Here is a 21,277-nt window from a genome sequence, read left to right as displayed (position 1 = left end):
AAGTAAACATTATCACAAAGTAAACATATATCATGGACTTCCTCAAAGTAACGCCTGCTTCTAATTTCTATACAATGGGGCCGATTCTCTAGGCGGTTTTCTAATTTTAAAATGTCTAATATTAGACTTAGAAAGGTGTGTTATTCTGAAAACCCACTTAAATGACAGGTCTAACCTAAAATTGAATTTGACAGCACTAAACTATTCAATTTAGATTTTAAAGAGCAAAAGTTATTCTGTTGCACGAACTAAATGCCTAAATTAAGAAACGTCAACCTAAAATTTTCTAAAATTAGAGTGGACCTCGCGAGGTGCCCACTAAATTTAAAGAGTCTGCTTAAATGGCAAAATGGACGTGTTTTGAAAGAAATATTTTTATTTGAGTTTAGAATTGTTATATTTAAGATAAAAAAAAGTGTCTTTTAAGTGTTTTAATTTAATTTAAACTTTATAAAATGGAAATATACGTGGTTTCTCTGGCTCGTCGTTAATTCACAAAAAATAATTAGGTTGGTTATCTACTTTGTTGTCTAAGAGTATCAGACACCTCCACAGACATCCTGGCGGCTTCAGCAAGGCAAACCTAAGATCCTTAAGTCTCCTTATTTCTTAACTAGCAAGTGGCAGCTGTTCGAAAATCCTGTGGGACTAGGATACTTTTCTGTAGGTACTTAGCTTACCTACCTACCTAATAAAAGTAGCCTATAAGTATATCCTTCACTAGTATGTGTCCTTGTGAAAAATCTCTGTGCCCAACAAGGTTAGATGCATAAAGGAACATACCCAGAGACAAAAACTTGCATAGGTAGCTACCTAAATATTAGTGTGAACATAAATCTTTGCCAATTAGGTATGCCAAGGTAAAACTTGATGCCTTGTTATCATTATCAATGAGATTAATTCCTACTACCTACTACTTATTGCTAAACATATCAAAAATAAAGCAGAATAAGTGTGGTGGTAGAGTAGGTACTTATAATAAAGTTTAAGTTCTAAAATCTTAATGAGTTCACCTAAAGGTTTATTTATAGGCTAAATTAACAGATTTTACATTTAGTTATGTCTTATACTTACATACCCCTAGTATTGAACTAAGTACTTGAGTAGTACCCAGTTACTTCTTTATTTTCAACTCAGTAGATACCTGCTTGAAAGACTACCTATTACATGCATAAGTAGGTACTTATACTAGCTACAGTACAGTATAGATAACTACAACTAACTGACATAGCCTGGGTTCACTTTAATCATCTGATAAGTTTTAGTTGAGAAGTACCTAGTAGATACATCTTGTAATTCCTAAACATATCATGATAGGATCTTGTTGAGTTTACCTATATAGGTATACCCATACCCATATGGGTATCACATTTCAGGTTAACTAGCTGACCTGCCTGAGTTGTACCTGCCCCAGCTTTGTTCGGGTGGAATAAGTACCTATGTAAGTATCTGAAATTATGTCGTAGTGGTCTATATAGGTACTTAAAGTAAACGTTCCTTACATGCAAATTCTCAAGTTTTTAAACTCAGCAGCTTAATAAATTACTAGACTCAGGAGTCCGCAGCTTATATGCTGATGTCAGTCAGTCAGTTTATATTTTTACATTTACATAATATGTACGGAAGAGAGAGAGAAAAGCTAGGACTTCTCCATAACATCCTCAAAAATGTGTGAAGTCTGCCAATCCGCACTTGGTCAGTGTGGTAGATTATGGCCAAAACACCTTATTCGGAGAGGTGACCCGTGCTCAGTAGTAGTGACCCGGCGATGGATTGATAATGATGATGATGATGATGATGTACTGACCTAGCTACCTGCCTTTAGGTCACAAGAAGTATATAGGGTACTTCTAGTACCTAAAGTGATCCTATAATGGTTCCTTTTGAGGTATGGAACCCATAGTTAGAAGAGAAATAACGTCAAAAAATAATTTGATTTCTTTTATCTTTTCTAGATCTATTTTATTGAAAACGGACTAAAGTTTTCTACACATTCCTATAATTCTACAAATTAATACAGAAATCTATAGACTCAACCTTTATTTAGTTTGAAATCTATAGATCTCTGACTTTGCATAGACTTAAGATACTGATAAAAGAGACAGAGTTATATCATTGGCATAAATCTGTCTCGTTTTAACTGAAACTTACGTCAGAGCAAAGTCAAAGTATGCTCTCTATACATATCTGTGCTTAAAGTATTATGTTTTAACTATGTCTAGTCTGAGCTAATTCAAAGTATAAGTACTCTATAGATTTTAGCCAAAGAATATGCAAACCTCAAAAAATGATTTTATAATAATAATTGTTATGGTGAAGACTGCATTGAAATTGATATAAATAGGGACTGAAAACTAATTTTGAACTATTTATACCTATAGATTATAAATTTCATTTTTCAGGTAGTACTAGTACAACTAAGTCATACTACAGCTGCTCAGTATGATGAAGGCAAGAATTTCCTAACAAAAGCAAGAAAACTTCAATCAGATACTTAATTAACAATTACTTTTATTAAATAAAATAATAAAATATATACATATGTTTCATTCTGTACTGTACATAATTAATATTTATTTCAATAACATTTAAATAAAAATTAAGTTTAGGAAACAACTGTTCATTTTTGGTAGATGAGTGACGGAACATCTTTTTAACTCGCAGACTCCATATACTTGGTTTCATGAAATGGGCTGAAATAAAAATTATCAACGTTGAAAGTTTGTTATGATGATGTGTTGAAAGGTGTAATGTATCCTACACTTCAATTTTTTGCTATGCATACTAGCTGTTTACTATGCAATTAAGCATCACTTTCTTTAACGGTGAACCAAACCATTGTGAGGAAACCTAAATGCCTGAGAGTTCTCCATAGTGTTCTCAAAGGTGTGTGAAATCTGTCAATGTGCACTCGGCCAGAGTGGTGGACAATGGCCAAACTCTTCCCGTTTTGAGAGGAGTCCCCTGCTCAGTAGTCAGCCGGCAATGAGTTGATCGTGTGATGATACTAACTGTTGCCTGTAATTATTATTTTTATATAGGTATGCTACACTTCCATTTTTTGCTATATTATAATATGTACTAGCTGTTTAATAAGCAATTAAGTATCACTTTCTTTAACCGTGAAGGAAAACATTGTGAGGAAACCTACATGCCTGAGAGTTCTCCATAGTGTTCTCAAAGGTGTGTGAAGTCTGTCAATCTGCACTTGGACAGAGTGGTGGACTATGGCCAAACTACATTTTGAGAGGTGAGCTGGCAATGAGTTGATCATTATGATGATACCAGCTGTTACCTGTTATTATTATTATTATACACGTAGGTATATACATTCAATCTTGATCTTGTAGGTACTTTCATGCCTTAAATCACATTACCGCCTTAGTTTGTTGAATTCATAGCAGAATTCATGGATACCTCGTTCCACGTCCTTGCACGCCAGATTTGTAAGTATACCGCCAAGTTTCAGAACTTCCTCGCTGTATATTCCTTTACCTGTATATTCAATGTACTCTGTGGCAGTCAGTTATTTAGGATGATTGCTTTTCATCTGTTTGCATTGATTTCCTAGCAAGAGTTTGACAATTAGGTACCTCGGTGATTTCAAGGTAAGGTAGGTAGGTAAGATTCCAAGCAAAATTCTTTGCTTTTATCTATTTTATGCACATAACCACTATTTTCACAAAGTTTTGTAACAAAAACTAAGATTCTTTAACCACAAAACATAAAGAAATTAGGTTAGAAATTATATTTGCAACAAAAATAATAGATCTGTTTTTTTAACTAGTTTTACGGCTCTGGGTTCTAGCACTTTTGATCAAAGACTTAAGCCTACTTCACACGATAAAATGAACAAAACTTCAATTTTCGACACTTTTATTGTGATTCGACCTAAATAAATCAAGTAAAGTTATTATTTTTGTATTTCAAGTAACATCGTTCGATATTTTTCGCAAAAATAGTTTTAAGATTAAAGGGGAAAATCAAACACAAATTTAGTGCAGTTCTTGTTATCTTAAATAGCAACACTTACTATTCAATTCAAACGTCATTTTAGACGGCCATTTAGGATGTTTAAATTTAGTTGAAGCAAAAAAGCGAATGCAGTTTAGAAATAGAAATCCTAAAATTAAAGAATCTAAAATTTAGTTTAGGTTTAGGTTAGAGTACAACAGAATTAGCGCCAATATATAAGTTTGTCTAGCACACGATTTTTGTTCGGAAGAGCCGATCTATAAATTTAATTAAATGCTCCTGAAGCAATGTGTACATACGATTTTAATGTCATATGCCATACCTATCAAAAGCTCAGGAAAAGCAGTTAGCGTTACTGCTGCACCACGTTCTGACGTCAAAATATACATTCTTAATTGCAGCTGAGTCAGATAGCTGACTGATGTATGATGTAATGCCAATTTATAATATTGGAACAGTAAGCATTAAATGTCGAAAGTCTAGACATTGTTTAGGAATACACATGGATATCATATTTCTATTAGGTAGGTATGACTGTTATTATGACTATCACCTGTTAACGCAGACCAAGCAAATAGTCGAAGGTCGAGTAACCAAAAGTGAATGATATTATAATAAGTGAATCGAGAACACAAAGATGCTGATAAATATTAGAAGAAGGATAAGTTTTCTGACTCGACATTGGGAAAGGTATTAACTATTAGGCAAACAAGCAACAAAAAACCGGCCAAGTGCGAGTCAACTTTAATCATTTTAAATTATGTATTACTATTCGCAGCAAATGTTGATATTCATGTGTAATTTACGAATTTGTTACAATTTAAATATAATCTAAATAAGTCATTTTGAATTACGAAGTTAAATGAAATCAATATAATTTACATAAGTAATAATATTTAAGTAGGTACTTAAGTACGAAGCAGGTAAAATTTTTAATGTTTATTATTGTTAGAAATGCAAAACGATAGACACAATCAATGTGAAAGGGAATATTTAAATATATAATATGAGTATGTCTACCTAGAAATATAATTTCGTGGGACAGTCGTTAGACACAACAAATACTTGGAGTCTAATTACTGCAGGTGTAATTAATGTGCGGGCCTGAGGTGTTCCCACGTGAAAACACTAGTTGGTGTACCATGTATAAGTTCGCGACAGGTCGAGATGGCAGTGGGGGCATGAGGCGGGGGGACGCCCCGCACATCCGCACGTCACCCGCGCTCGCCCGCACCTGGTTGACACGGAGTGTGCGGGGGGCACCCCAATTGCTATCTCCGTCTGTCGCGTACAATACCTACGCTACACAATTGAAGTTGGTAACTTTTAAAGATATAAGCTGTTTATTTTTAAGAATTTTATACCAAAAACTGGATTTCAATTTCTGCGAATATGAAAAGTATAAAATAAGAGTATTTTTATTGATTAAAAAAGAAAGTTTCTTTTAAAATTACAAGGATAGATAAAAATCAACTGCCTACTTAGATAATAATCTACTAATACTTGGGTATATAGTATATACCAAGTTAATAGGTTAAACATTGATTCATCGCAGTAGTAAACAATTACACGAACGTAATATTCTTAGTTCTAACACTCTTCGAGGTTTATGACGAATAATATGATGACGAGGTAGTTTATAAATCCGTGAAATAATTGTAGTTCTAGAATAAGCTAGGATCTATTACAGTGACTCACAAATGTTACAGACATGCGTGCTTGAATTTATAAAATTACCAATAAGTACCACCATGAATGTACATTCTTAGGGTTCCGCACCTCAAAAGGAAAAATGGAACCCTTATAGGATCACTTTGTTGTCTCTCTGTCTCTCTGTCTGTCTGTCCGTCGTGTCTGTCAAATATACCTATGAGATACTTCGCGTTGGCCTAGAATCATGAAATTTGGCAGGTAGGTACCTTGTAGCACAAGAATAGGAATAAATCCGAAAACCGTGGATTACAAATATATAACAAATAATTAGCAATTTCAATTTTCAAAGTAAGATAACTATACCAACTGGGATATCATAATCTGATAGGGCTTTACCTGTAAGTATATTCCAAAAAAGATTTTTATTTCTTTTTATGCATAACAGTTTTTGATTTATCGTCGAAAAGTCGAAAAAAATACCCGAGTACGGAACCCTCGGTGCGCAAGTCTGACTCGCACTTGGCCGGTTTTTTATTTAATGATGCCTTGCCTTCGAATAACGGTCATAATGTCGAAAATAGGTAGGTATATGCATTAGACCAAACCAAATGTAGAGCTTGTTATTGTTTTTCTATATCTAGAGATAGTGAAAACAATACCAAGGTAACGGCCTAGCTCAAATTAATACCTTCGTGTTATTCAAAAAAATCGGTCAAGTGCCAGTCGGACTCACACACGACGAGTTCCGTACCAACGTTCAAGAAATAACACTATAACTTTTTTACTTTTCATGGCGACCATGAAAATGTTAGTAAGTAGGTATTTGTTGTTATAGCGGCAATAGAAACACACATTCTGTGAAAATTTGAACTCTACCTATTACGATTTACGATAATATACAGCCCGCTGACAAACAGACGAACGGAAGGACGGACAGCGGAGGCTTAGTAATAGGATCCCGTTGGCACCCTTCGGGTACGGTTACGGAACCCTAAAAATAAATTAGTTTGTTAAAAAGTGTATTTAGAAAATATTGTTTTTAAGACTAGGTTTTACCATAGTTAACCGTCAGTACTTACGGAACGAAATTGATAGCAGATGACAGTAAACCACAATCACATTGATCTTGAGTCGAAAATTGAATCCTAGCTAGGACACAGTTACAACACATTATAACAATAATTCTTTTAAAAATGGTCATAACTCTTTAATAAATAATATAAAATAACAAGACTGAAGTCTTGACTTGATATCAACAAATTGATAGTTTCAAGTGGATTTGTCAGTCGATAGGGAATGACGCGATTGTGACAGGGCGTTCGTTCTTGACCCGTGAGATAAGAAAACGAGCGTCACTAATGCCTATAGCACACTATCAGTTTGGCACGCGGCAGCGAAAAAAATAACGCTTACTTTTATGCCTTAGGCAAAAAGGCAATTCGTTTTGAAACCGCGTGCGAATGCATATTCGTTGTCGACGTGCTAAAGTCGTAAGTGTTATTCGTATTTTACTACACAGAAGAACAATGAACCAAATGCTTAATTTACTATAATCCGCTGAAACAGATTAAATCTGTACTGTGCAACATGCAGCATACGATATGCACTGTCCGTGATAATCATGCAGGAAAAGCTAGCCACCAAGCAAGCAATACGCACCACCACAACGCAGCACCACACAAATCCCAAAACACAATCGACGCAAGTTTTGGCCCGACATACACTGCAAAATAGCGCCGGCTTCCGTACACGGAAGAATATAGAAATTTAAAATGATTTTTCAGGGTACCCTTCTAAAAGTGAGAGTCGTAAATATGTTGTATACCCCCTCGAAAGATAGGTCCTTCGTTAAATTGATATTTTAAAATCATTAAGTTTAAGGTTCTTAGACGCCAATTTTTCAATAAAAACTTCCGTTTGAAAAAAAAATATGTACATTACCATGCAAACTTCCACCGAAAATTGTGTTGAGCGACATCTAGTAAGTAGTTTTTGATTTATCGTGCAAAATGTCGATAAAATACTATTGTACTACGGAACCCTCAGTGCGCGAGTCTGATTCGCACTTGGCCGGTTTTATCAAGAAAAATCGAGTTCCAATGGGATTTTTCCCTAAATGCACGCGAACGAAGTTGAAGGCCTCATCTAGTAAACTACAAAACTAACAATTTATTATTAGGTTTTTCATAGATTAAGTACTAGCTGATGCCCACGACTTCACGACTTCGTCCGTGTAGAATTAGGTTTTTTAAAAATCCCGTGAGAACTCTTTGATTTTCCGGGATAAAAGTAGCCTATGTCACTCTCCAGGTCTTTATCTATACCCATGCCATACCCATAAATCACGCCAATCCGTTGCACCGTTGCGACGTGAGGACAAACCAACTAAACAAACACACTTTCACATTTATAATAAGGGTACTGATAGTACTATATTTTTTAAGTAATTGTGTTGTCTGTTGATAATTAAGAATTTTAAACATCGCACATCTTGCTCTTGAGTATGTCCTGCTCGTAAATGCAGATTGAATTAACATGCTCTTATGCATAACTTAGATCTAGCGTGGAGAGTACTCTTAAAAAATAAACGTCGTTGCCCCTTGATCTATTAAATGCTCGTTAACTGCAATTTATTGATAATCCTATAAGCCGAGAACAAAGAGAACAAGCCGTCATTGTTCGGTGATTATTAAGAACGTAAAAATGACTGATGAGGTCAGTGAGGCAGTAATTCAATCAGGGTAGAGTCATCGCTCGACTCCTTTATCGGGCGATCTTATGAGAGAACTTGGCGAACAGTTTTACTCATTACATTATCTACGTTATTAGATCATGTTCCAATATAAAAAATTGGTAGGTATGGCTTGGCTTGCCTTTAAAGTTAAAATACACAATAAAGCACAATAGTCTATAGATGTAATTTACTTTATCTAGATAAGACTACAAAATATTATGTAGCAAGTTAGGTATTTTTTGAGTAAAAATATGAGTTGCACCAAAGCTGCAATTAATCATGAATCAGTAGGTACAATCGATGGTTTCCGTAGAAACCATTTTGACCTAGGTATTGTGGGAACTACGTAGTCTGGAAACCTTGAGAATCTATTTTTATAAACTCTGCCAATGCAGGCCATTGACCATACACGGAGTCGTGATGATCAGGCATTTGATAAAAGTTGTACCTATTTGGTCATTACTTTTAAACGCGAATTGTGCAATAAAATATTATCCCATTTCATTTAGGTGCCTTCCTATTGGTGATGAAATCGAGTAATGGGGTTATATATCAATTATATTATAATTTATAAGACTTATTAGGACTCTTAAAAATTCATCTTTCACTCGAAAAACTAGAGCTTCTATTTAAATAAACAAACTTTAACGATTTAAACATACTATTTTTTTTTATACATACTTACTAATAATACCTTTGTATGACAATAGTCAATGCCTATTTATACTTCATCATCATAATCATGATCAACCCATCACCGGCTCACTACAGAGTACGGGTCTCCTCTTAGCGTGACAAGGGTTTTACATACAAGGCCATAGTCTACCACGCTGGCCATGTGCGGATTGGTAGACTTCACACACCTTTGAGAACTTTATGGAGAACTCTCAGGCATGCAGGTTACTAATGGTGTGTAGAGGCCATTATCCGAGATAGAATCAGATTACATCATTGATCAAACGATCCGATAAAATTGAGAGAATGCCAAAAACCCCTCCTTAGCTAAAGCTGAAGTAATTCAGACAACCCGCTCGACTGACTGTAACATGGGACAGCAATCACGCGAAATATGTAGGTAGTAGGTGATGATACAGCCTAAGGTGGTGCGCGCTTGCCTAAAAGGTACCTAATACCTATTCATTCTTCTTTTGAAGGTACCTACCAATATTATAGCTGGTGGGGAACCCGGAAGCTTGAAGGGCATTGCATATTCTAGCAGAAGCGAAACGTTTCGTATACCTACGAGCCCGTGGAACTTCGACTTGATGTGTAGTATACGGTATACTATACGGTATGTAGAGGTGCAGACCTCTACATACCTTCAGGATGCCTCGCGGTACGATAGATAGTGATAAGTTTTAATTTGAATTAGGAAAGCCGCAATATCAATACCAATGTCGTGTAAGAGCAAACTACTACAACACTACGAGTTACATCCACGCATGCGACCCAGCCGGGCGAGCGTCTGTAAAAATATACCATGACATCATGGTGTGCGAGAGAGTTCATAATATGTTTTTGTCTTCTCACTCGCACACTACAAACGTATTATAAATACACTAGCGAGTGCATTTACTCCATTCTCGTTTAATTAAGTAGGTTCGATCTCGTGTTAGGACTTAGCACGAACGCTTATAAGATAAGATACCTAACACGGTAACTGCAAGTAAAATGGCTCTGTATGGGCAATAAATAACGTATCTCTATATATACGAGGAAAAGCTGACTGACTGACTGACTGATCTATCATCGCACAGATCAAACCACTAGACGGATCGGATCCAAATTTTGCATGCAGATCAATGACTTATTATGTAGTATACATATAAGTCATTGATGCAGATAGTTATTATGAGTTATGAGTTATGACGTAGGCATCCACTAAGGGGGTAAAAAAGTGTTTCGAAATTTGTGTAGTCGCGGGAATAAGCTAGTGTACCATAAAGAGTAAAGACCATCTACACGACTAGAGTACCTACGTATGAAGATTCAACGATTACAAAAGGAAACAAAAAATTTGGCTATGCCAAGTGTAATTAAAAACATTTGGTTTACGTGACTCAAGGAGTCATTAAGTAGGTACATTGGGGCCGATTGTCTAGTACACAATCTCTAAACTAAATTAAATTAACAGGTCTAAATCTAGTGCTATCCTTTTTTGCAAGCAACATTATGAAAGGGATAGCAATAGATTTAGACGTGTCATTTTAGTTTAGTTTAGCTTAGTTTAGAGGTTGTGTACAATGGAATTAGCCACATTGACTCTCTTATTACGTGTTTCTACGCGTAGTTCCAACTTCCAATTGTCATATTCTTGCAGATTATATTATTACATTTTAGAATATATGCCTATATTACCCGACAACAAAGAAACTCTCTACGCTCACAGCCAACCAACAAAATCTCAATTAACACAAGATAAAGCCCTACACGGCTTAGATAATTGAGTTTTCAGATTTACTTCAGGCATTTACTTTAGTCAGACTGATATTTTTCGTCTCACTTCTCATGTTCAAGAGATTTTCAAAACCTGGATATAGGAACCTAATATGTAGCGGTAACAAGTTTATACAGAACTGTGCCGAATAACATTAAGAGCTGTAATAATTTATTTTATGCGACATACGGACGAACAGACGCACAAACAGACATGACAAAACTATAAAAGGGTATAAAGGCACCCAAAAATAAAAACATCACTACGGCAACCTGCACAGCCTGCTCCTCTGATGATAACGTCGCATGTTTCATGTCGGGGGATAACGGTAAAACTATATTGGTTTTCGAAGAAATATTTGAAGCGGTCAAGCAGTCATGATGTCATGTTTCAAACGTATTAACGGTATTTTGTTTCAACACTGAACAAGTGAAGTGTTGTAATTTGGTATACTCAGTATCAATGAAATCTTCAATAGTAAAACGATAGTATAATTTGCCCTTTTGCCCTTAGTGTGTACCTACAAGAATAATACTTCTTTCTACAATCCTGTTCTTTATATTCATACTAATATTATAAATGCGAAAGAATGTCTGTCTGTCTATCTGTCTGGTAGCCTTTCACGCCCCATCCGTTCAACCGATTTGACGAAATTTGGCACAGAGTTAGCTTACATCCCAGGGACATAGGCTACTTTTTATCCCGGACAATCAGAGTTCCCATTGGATTTTACAAAACCTAATTCCACGCGGACGAAGTCGCGGGCATCATCTCGGCTTCTATCCATCCATACTAATATTATAAATTCGAAAGTGTGTCTGTCTGTCTGTCTGCCAGCCTTTCACGGCCGATCCGTTCAACCGATTTTGACGAAATTTGGTACAGCGATAGCTTGCATCCCGGGGAAGGACATAGACTTTTTATCCAGGAAAATCAAATATTTCCCACGGGTTTTTTAGAAACCTAAATCCACGCGGACGAAATCGCGGGCGTCATCTAGTCTTAAATATATAAAAGGAAAAGATGATGACTGACTGACTGACTGATCTATCAACGCACAGCTCAAACTACTGGACGGATCGGCCTGAAATTTGGCATGCCGATAGCTATTATGACGTAGGCATCCGCTAAAAAAGGATTTTTGAAAATTCTAACCCTAAGGGGGTGAAATAGGGGATTGAAATTTGTGTAGTCCACGCGGACGAAGTTCCGAGCATAAGCTAGTATTATATAAAAGGAAAAGCTGACTGACTGGTCTATCAACGCAGAGCTCTAACTACTGGACGGATCGGGCTGAAATTTCGCATGCAGATAGCTATTATGACTTAGGCATCCGCTAAGAAAGGATTTTTGAAAATTCAAACCCTAAGGGGGTGAATTAGGGGATTGAAATTTGTGTAGTCCACGCGGACGAAGTCGCGAGCATAAGCTAGTATTATATAAAAGGAAAAGCTGACTGACTGGTCTATCAACGCAGAGCTCTAACTACTGGACGGTTCGGGCTGAAATTTGGCATGCAGATGGCTATTATAACGTGGACATCCCCCTAAGAAGTGATTTTTGAAAATTCAATTCCTAAAGTGTTAAAACAGGGGTTTGAAGTGCAGTCCACGCGGATTAAGTCGCGGATATAAGCTAGTTTTAAGTATAAGTACAAACATTTTCCAGGGTGAATAAGTAGTATGTATGTATAAAAACGGAGTGCGTAATTAGCGACATTACCTCCGTACCGCGGTGTAAACAAGCCACCATGATGTCATGTTGATGTTGTTGACCCAAGCGCAATGTGTGCCGACATTCATTTTCGAATACATACAACGAGATGATGACAGATTAAAATATATACATATCCATATCCACCATCGATATTATACTTATAACATAGTATTATTATAAATGCCTTTGTCTGTTGGCGCTGCTCATTAGAAGTAATGCCCATACTGACCACGCTGGGCAGGCGGGTTGGTCAGCGCAAGGCTGTAGGCCATTTCGCACCAGTGACAGTGCTGGCCGTCTCTGGGCTGTGTTATTTAAAGCCAAGCCATTTGGAATGGTTATCCCGCCATTCGTCGGTCGTCATATTATCCTCGTTCGCTGATTCGCAGGGGGCACCGCGTGCAGGTGAGGTTGACATTTGGGATGTTAAGATGTTAGTGCACCCCCTTACACCAGCCAGTAAGGTGGTGGGGAGCGGGTGGATGAGGAAGGCTGAGGACCGTGTTTGGTGGCGTGCTCTTGGAAAGGCCTATGTCCAGCAGTGGACGCAAACAGGCTGATGGATTATCAATGCGAATGTCTGTCTTTCTGTCTGCTAGCTTTTCAAAGTCCATCATTTAACCGATTTTTACGTACAGGGACAGCTTGTAATGCGGGGACGGACATAGGCTATTTTTTATCTCCAAAATTGAAAGAATTCCGACAGAATTTTTAAGGGCCCATATTATGTTTAACCGATTTGACATTTGGTACAGAGATAGCTTGCATCCCGGAGACGATCATAGGCTAAGTTTTATCCCGATAAATCAAAGAGATTCTACAGAAAAAAAACCTAAGTATATCCACGCGGGATATAAGTCGCGGTCATCAGCTAGTATATGTATGTATAATAGGTATTTTATTAAACACCATCCTGCGCCAACAGAGTCGTTATTAAAATAATTTTATCTGATACTGTAATTTGGTCAGTAATAATGTCGCTTTGATATTATTATTTAGGCAATTTAAATGATTGAGGTTCGTTTAAAGTTAAACACGACTGCCAATGAATATAGGATCAACATTTTCAGATGTTTATCATACCTTAATTCTCAAGAGCTTACACTTGACACAATTTATTTGATGTTTTTATTGGACGGAGTAGGTACAATGCTATTGGAAATGATGTTTTGGCGTGTTATTATCATTATAATATACATATAACGCGTAAAATTTCACGCGCCATTTTAATTTTTGTGTGAAATTGAATGTCAAAAGTACGATTTTAGTCCTTATTTAAAGGTGAACCGTACTTCTGAAATGATAGTTGATCCATAGAATTAAAGTGGCGTGTGAGGAGTTATTTTGTATGGACTATACCCCGTAATTTTTGCGTGAGAGCTACGTATTATGTCGAATCTATAGCTGTATGAAAACTAGTGTATAGCGCGTATTATGAATCAATGTAGGTATGTCAGGTAGAGACTAGATAGAAACGCAAAAAAATGTTTTGAACTTGATTAGCAACTTTGATGAACAAGTACCTACTTACGTTCTATATCGATAATAATTAGCAAATCAAGATTCTTGTCATTGAGGGATAGTTATTTTGCTATAAAATATACTTAGTTAAAAATGCAAACACGTGGACGTATCACTTACCTCGCTAGTGCGCTTTTCAACTTGACTACGCCATTCGTTTTACTGGTCGTCGGCGGGATGACATCATTCTGTACGGCTTCAGCTTGCTTGAACGACGTCGCCTTAGGCACTTCACACATAAAAGGTTCCATTCTGCACGAAATAGACGTTCTCTTGGGCGGAGTTGTACGTGGATAGGTGTGATGTTTTGAACAACTAGCTGTTGCTTCACTGCATTTAGCCTTAGGGAAAGCGCGTGCGCACAGAACCGTTGCCGCATTCTTCAAGTGCGTGCGGAATCTGTTATTACTCTGGGTGCTCAATATGGCACCCTCCATTTTTATGACATAAAATGTCTTCACTTGAATCAGTGTATATTTGACTCCATTGTTTTCAATTGCATTATACTTTTAATGGCAAAGTACGGGTTACGTTTTCAGGATCATGGCAGTTCCACGTGTCTTCCTCACGAAATTTTAAAAACTACTGTTTCTCGTATACTGCTTTTAACAGTAATTAACACAATGTGAAACATTTTCATTTTATTTTACTTCACTATGTTTTGTCCTAAAGGTAAGAGTCAAGTAAATAAGTGACAATATCCACGTTCCACATATAATCGTTTTCGTGCTATGTATATTATGTACGCTACTATACATTAAATTATTAAATTGAAATTCAAAACATTGATTCGTATAATAAAATAAGACTAACCAGTGCTTGTTAAATATTAGATACGGTCTAAGTACTTGGCGGATCGCTCGATCGACCGCATTGCAGTAATGGCTGTTTACTTACGTCTAATTTCTATATGAAATAAATTATAATTTTACCAATAACTTTGCAAACTATATTATCTACATATATATTTAATAACAATTAAGTACCTATAGATGTATATTATGATATGGGTCTTAAATTAAAAATGGAATAAATAATTAATTGATTTTTGATAGAGTTATAATATTATAGTGCATTCATTTTGAGAAAGGTCTCGCCATTTTTGCCCTATGTGTCAATTACTATCATGTCTAAAGTTTTGTACTAACTACTAAGTATTTGTGTGGTCCATGCGGACGAAGTCGCAGTGATAAGCTAGTTATTTATATAAAAGTAAAACTCGAGGAACAACTATCTTTACCCATTCGCTATAATCCGCCCAAATAGACAAATCTGTATGGTACAATGTGCTTCATGTGATACTATTATGCACCGCCCGCCCGCCCCCCAGTAGGAACTAAACACAACACAAACGCAAGTAAGCGAGCGAGTGTGTAGAAGATTGGTGATATGATGTGTGGTGGTGGAGCGTATTTTTTGCAAGTTGCTTGCTTTTTGCGCATGATTAGTAAAGGGAGGGCGAGAATTGCCCGTTGCACTTTATTAAAATATATTATAGCGAATGAAGATTATTGTATTGTATGTAGTACGTAGGTATATTATATATATCATGGACTTCCGCAAAGTAGAGCCTGATTCTATCCAACAATATAATAAATCGAATGGCTAACTAATTGCGGAGTGTAGGAAAGAATGACATTTGATAAGCAAAACAGGTTTATAAATTCTTAATAGGTAAGTAATATTTTTATATAGATTTACGGAAGGCTTTAGAGGGCGCGGGCGGTTGCGGTCAGCAGAGGGGAGCGGGGGCGAGGTGTAGGCGCGCTGACATCACCGTGAAGCCAACCGCTCTTACATCACCGTCGGAGACTCGACTGCCTCCCACCGCTGCCTGACGCCTGCGCGGCCAAGCCCCTTCCACCATACGGATTTACATGGTATTGCCAGATGAAAATTGTAATACAACGAAAGCAACCGATACTTAAACGTTGGAACCTAAGATTCTTCTTATTGGCTTGGCAGAGTGACCGTGTTTATGGGTAATCTTTTACTGCGGCTTTGGCGATCGTCCTTCAGGAAGTTCTGATGGCAGCATTACGTGTAAATTCGGGGCGGGGACGGATGTATTTGTTGTGGAACGGATTAAGTCCGTCTACCTAGTTTGGGAACGACCACATGGATTCTCAAACAGGACTAAGAAAATGAAAGGACAGGACTTATATATTACTTCGTATGGACAGGGTTATTGAACAAACAAAATGGCAACGACTCTGGTGCTTATGCACCAATGCAACCTTAGTGACGTCTGGATTTCAAACGGACCGTTCATTAGTATTCTAAGGTGGCGCTGATTTATTTGGTTTCTAAACCGTGAAAAATTTTGTTCGCTTGACCATGTCTTGTCATTTATACCGATGACAGGAATTCAATTTTATTCTAAAGGAAATAAAAGTTTAAAACCATTTTTCGGATTTGTTGTCTAGACACTGATTAGTAGTAATTCAAATTTAACGGGCACTATAAGCCTCAAGTCTTAGTTCTATAGGTACTAAATAGCTATTAACTATAACAGAAAATTTTAAAACAACAAACCGTGCAATATGACTAAAACCAAGCGAAAGGAAGGCATGAAGTTCATTAAACGTTCAACAAGGCCTTCGCTCTTCTTTACTCATACTTTATGCTTACAATACAATGAATAAATAGCGTTTCATTCGTCGTCATGTGCAGCTTGATGGACATTTTTAAGAACATTATGGAGAACTCTCAGGCATGCAGGTTCGCTCAGGAAGTTTCCTTCACGTTAGTGATCATTTGAAAAACAAAACAAATTGCAGATATTTTCTACGTCTATCTAAATTACATACATATTCGTATTTTGAACTGTTGTAGAAAATATGGGAAACACAAACCTTACAATCAATTAATTTAGATCATATCTTTAGGACATTCGTCTTAAAATGGATTGAGGTTTATCAATCGATAGAGCTTAACAAAATAAGTGCCAGTGGTGAAACAAAGAATATAGTCGCAGGGTAAGTGCAACAGAACAATTTATAAACGCCCACGTTGCGAACCTGACATCTCCGCATCATGGCACCACATATTGTTAGGCTACAGTCAATAAAGTTTTTTTTAAAAAGGGAATAAGGTTTATCAAACTATAGAGCTTATCAAAATAATTGTCAGTGGTGAAACAAAGTATATAGACGTGGATGTAAGTGCAACAGAACAATTAATCAACGCCCACGTCGCGAACCTAACATCTCCGCATCATTGTCACCACATACTGTTCGGCTATAGTTAATAGAGCTTATTGTAAGTCCTATCATGTGCTTATTTATTATGTTAATTTAATATGGCGCTGAGCAAGATAGAGCAAGATGAGTAACCTTGATTTAATAGATTCAACTAAAAGTTTTGACATATAATTTAACTAGCTTATGCCCTCGACTTCGTCCGCGTGGACAACTGCGTTCGCGTTTCGCTGAACGATTTTGGTTATACTTATACAGTTCCGCTTCCTTATTGGCGGTTAAAGATTTATACGATTACCGTTAAATTTAGAACATCAAAAAAGCAGCGGATTGCACAAGTCAGTATTTAGTCAGCATGTTTAAATTTAAAATTGACTTGTTATCCATTTCTCCTTTATTATAGTTAACTTTAACAGCGTGATATACAACTGGTCTTGGTTGTGTGCATCTTGTTAGTACAAACATTAGGTATATGTAGTTATAATATAGTATATAGTCTGCATTCAGTAAATAGCTAGGCATAATGTATGAGCTTGGAATTGTAGGAAACAAGTAATACCGTGGTATTAGCAGTTATTTAACAGGCAATAAGCAAACTCTAGCGAAACCAGTATCGCCAGATCAAGGCCGTGCTGCGTCGCCCACAGTACATCTGGGCTGTAATTAACTATTATGATCGTCAGTTACTCGATTTCATGTTTAGTTAACTAAGGGCCGGTTGTTTCAAACCATTGGTCTTCGTAAGATACGTTCGTTAAAATTTAACAGACGTAGACGAATTTTAACATCTGTTAATTTAAGAGCGTTGCTTCATTGTACAAAAAACTGTTCGTCATTGTTATTCTGGTTACGAAACTAACCCTAAAAATTAACTTACTTTTCCGTATCCTTTTTTATTTCATTTTATATTAAATTATATAGTTATTGATATTGCTACTTCGCATTTTAAACACTTTTTCTTTTTTTTAAATTCTCTTTCATCTTCAAAAAACTATCATTAAAAGCATTGAATTCAATTGATTCCATTATAATTTGTAAATAAAATATTCCGTTTGTAAGAAGTATGAAGTTACGAACTGATTTGACGATCACCAATGGTGTCAGCACTGGTTAACGTAAACGTAACTTTTTAACGAACGTTAGCGCTAATAGATGCCGAATCAACGCTTTTTCTTTTCTTACGTTCGTTAGCGCCATATTTAAAGGTTACGTGTCCGTCAAAATTTGTTGAAACAACCGGCCCTAATAGTAATTGTTCTAATTGCTTTCCGTTACACAATGTGACACCAGTACATTCTACATTTTAAGTTTATAATAACAATAATGAAGATAATAATTATCAACTTGATATCTTGAAGGGAGCTATCACTAAACAATTTGTGTATTTAAAAATGATAGAGTGGGATTACTCTACCATATACGAATAAACGCAGTAAGTATACCCATACAAGCTAGGAAGAATATATGTATTTATAGTTATGTGTTTCGGCTTGAAAATCGAAAACTGGTAGTATTATGGAAATAGAAGTCTTTAAAATTTCGAAATCGAGATCTTACGGTACCGATACACATCCATACACTCATATTGTGAGAATGAAAACCAAAAATACACAATTTAGGTTGACATTATGAGTCTCATAGTAGCTGAAGCGTAAAGATTATTTTAAGTTATAGATATTAAAGATTTCAAGGTCGAAAGGAAAGCTCCCTAATGATTTTTTACAAAAGTCATAGGATCTAAAAAGCCACCTTGTTTCTCATTTACTAAATCATTATAAAGTATTTTTTTACATTAGCGACTAGTTTGACTATGATCTCATCTCATATTATTAAACTTATTATAGTAATATAATGCTGTTAAAACATGCTAACCAGCTAACTTAGAATAATTTGCTTGAATTAACTCTATCCTCTACTTCAAGTTATCATATCCTCTAAATGCCTTTCATAAGACCTTTGCTTTTTGCAATAAATTAGCATTTCAGTATTCATTCATAAACACATTCACAAAACATTCATAAACACGCTAATTTTCTTTTAAAAGATTTTAGGTGACGTTATATTGAACATTGCATAACGAAGATGGTGTCATAAGCTTCTAATGAAGACATTCATATTTAAAGTAGGTACCTACGTATTTTCTTTACACTTTGGTACAATAAAAAAACCGGCCAAGTGAGAGTTGGACTAGCGCACCAAGGGTTCCGTACTACAGAAGAAGTAAAACGGAATCACTTTCCTTAACGAACCGTAAAACTAATTTTGTTTGTAGAAGTTTTATTTTTTCTGTAAAATATACATTATTGACCATAATTATTTCAGATTTTTCGACTGAAAATCTTTGGAGTTAAGAGGCGAAGAACGGTATCGTTTTCGACATTTTGCACCATAAATCAAAAACTATTATGCATAAAAAATTAAAAAATCTGTGTTAAAATGTACAGGTAAAGGTCTATCATATTATACCCCACTTGATAAAGTTATCTTACTTTGAAAATTAAAAACACTAATTATTAGTTCATGAACACATTTTAATTTTTTTTGTGATGTAACCACAAAATGGTTTTTTCTTTACTTGTGCTATAAGACCCTACCTACCTGCCAAATTTCATGATTTTAGATTAACGGGAAGTACTCAATAGGTTTACTTGATAGACACGACAGACCACGGAACAGAAAAGTTCCGTGCGACAGACAGACAGACGGACAGACAGACAGACAACAAAGTGATCCTATAAGGGTCCCTTTTTTCCTTTTGAGGTACGGAACCCTAAAAGTATTTACGTATGTAGATTGACGAGAAATATACGTGAGGTGAGTATACAATATGTATAATAATCTATGTCAATCTACAGTCTACACTAAGTACTAAGTTAGTAAGTACTAAGTTATATACCCTACCTATGTATATAAGTAATACCTATGTTTTATGTCGGTAAACTTTTAAATATTATGTCTAAATAAGACGTATGATAAGACAAATGCAATTTCTATTTTATTGCAGTGAAAGATGAGCGTGTCGCACATTTCCCACGATAATGATGTCAAATTGGTTTAGCAATCACTGCGGACGGATGCGCTGCGGTGTCGCTGGCCGACGACTATAGTGGGTGTTCGGGTCCCAGTTTCTCTACTGAATAATCATATTAACTTCGTAAGTAAAACAAATTAAAAACTGTTCTGCCCTAGAAACTGGATGAAAACAAGATGCAGCGAATACATATATCTTTCTCGTAATAAACTAAATTGTCTGCAACTAATAATAAATATTAATTAATTAATGAAATACAATTGTGTTTTAAGTAGCTCAACATTTCAAATACAATTTGCACTAAATCGTATAACTCTGGCTTATTAATGAATAATATATATATATAAATAATAACATTATAATATGTACAGGATTAAGGATATAGCACGCTATAGGTAGATCCACACTAATATTATAAATGCGAAAGTGTATCTGTCTGTCCGTTTCACGGCCCATCCGTTCAACCGATTTTGATGAAATTAGAGATAGACGGACAAAGACTTTGGGGAAGGACATAGGCTACTTTATATCCCGGAAAATCAGACTTCCCATGGGATTTAAAACAAATCCAAACCCAGGCGGACGAAGTCGCGGACATCATCTAGTCTAGTTGTTTATAAACTATGAAAATTATTTTTGTTTGATGATTTCGCAGAATTTTATCTAGATCATGTTCTCATCTCACTATTTATTAAAGGTCATGAACGAGGATATGGTAATCAAAGTCGTGCATTAATGTACTTATGTAACAAAGGTATCGATGCACGATGTTTAGATGGTTAAAAGCTTATGCATGTAATTAAATATTATATTTTAATGTGATACTGTGGCTAATTCGGTTGTACACAATCTCTAAACTAAACTAAAATGGCACGTCTAAACTAAACTAAAATGGCACGTCTAAATCTATTGCTATCCCTTTCATAATGTTGCTTGCGGAAAAGGATAGCACTGGATTTAGACCTGTTAATTTAGTTTAGTTTAGATATTGTGTACAAGAGAATCGGCCC

At 35.9% G+C, this 21,277-nt stretch overlaps 1 protein-coding gene across 9 annotated transcripts in view; it reads right to left on the bottom strand.

Moving 5' to 3' along the window:
- The window catches only part of raw, a 78,986-nt gene that overhangs the window by 36,864 nt on the left and 20,845 nt on the right, over positions 1-21,277 (bottom strand). For 3 of the 9 annotated variants that reach the window (XM_069498379.1, XM_069498380.1, XM_069498381.1), the window contains exon 2: positions 14,157-14,702. The exons of 5 other annotated variants lie outside the window; for them this stretch is intronic. In XM_069498379.1, the coding sequence (XP_069354480.1) occupies positions 14,157-14,473 (317 nt within the window). In that variant the 5' untranslated portion in view covers positions 14,474-14,702. Of the gene's footprint in view, positions 1-6,707; positions 6,904-14,156; positions 14,703-21,277 lie in introns of those variants that run through there. One more of the 9 variants, XM_034968159.2, reaches the window with a different exon arrangement.

Source organism: Maniola hyperantus, chromosome 4 (assembly GCF_902806685.2).
Source record: "Maniola hyperantus chromosome 4, iAphHyp1.2, whole genome shotgun sequence".
Classification (NCBI taxonomy): Eukaryota; Metazoa; Arthropoda; class Insecta; order Lepidoptera; family Nymphalidae; genus Maniola; species Maniola hyperantus.
Note: the sequence above shows the minus strand (reverse complement) of the source record. Positions and strands in the feature narration are given on the sequence as shown.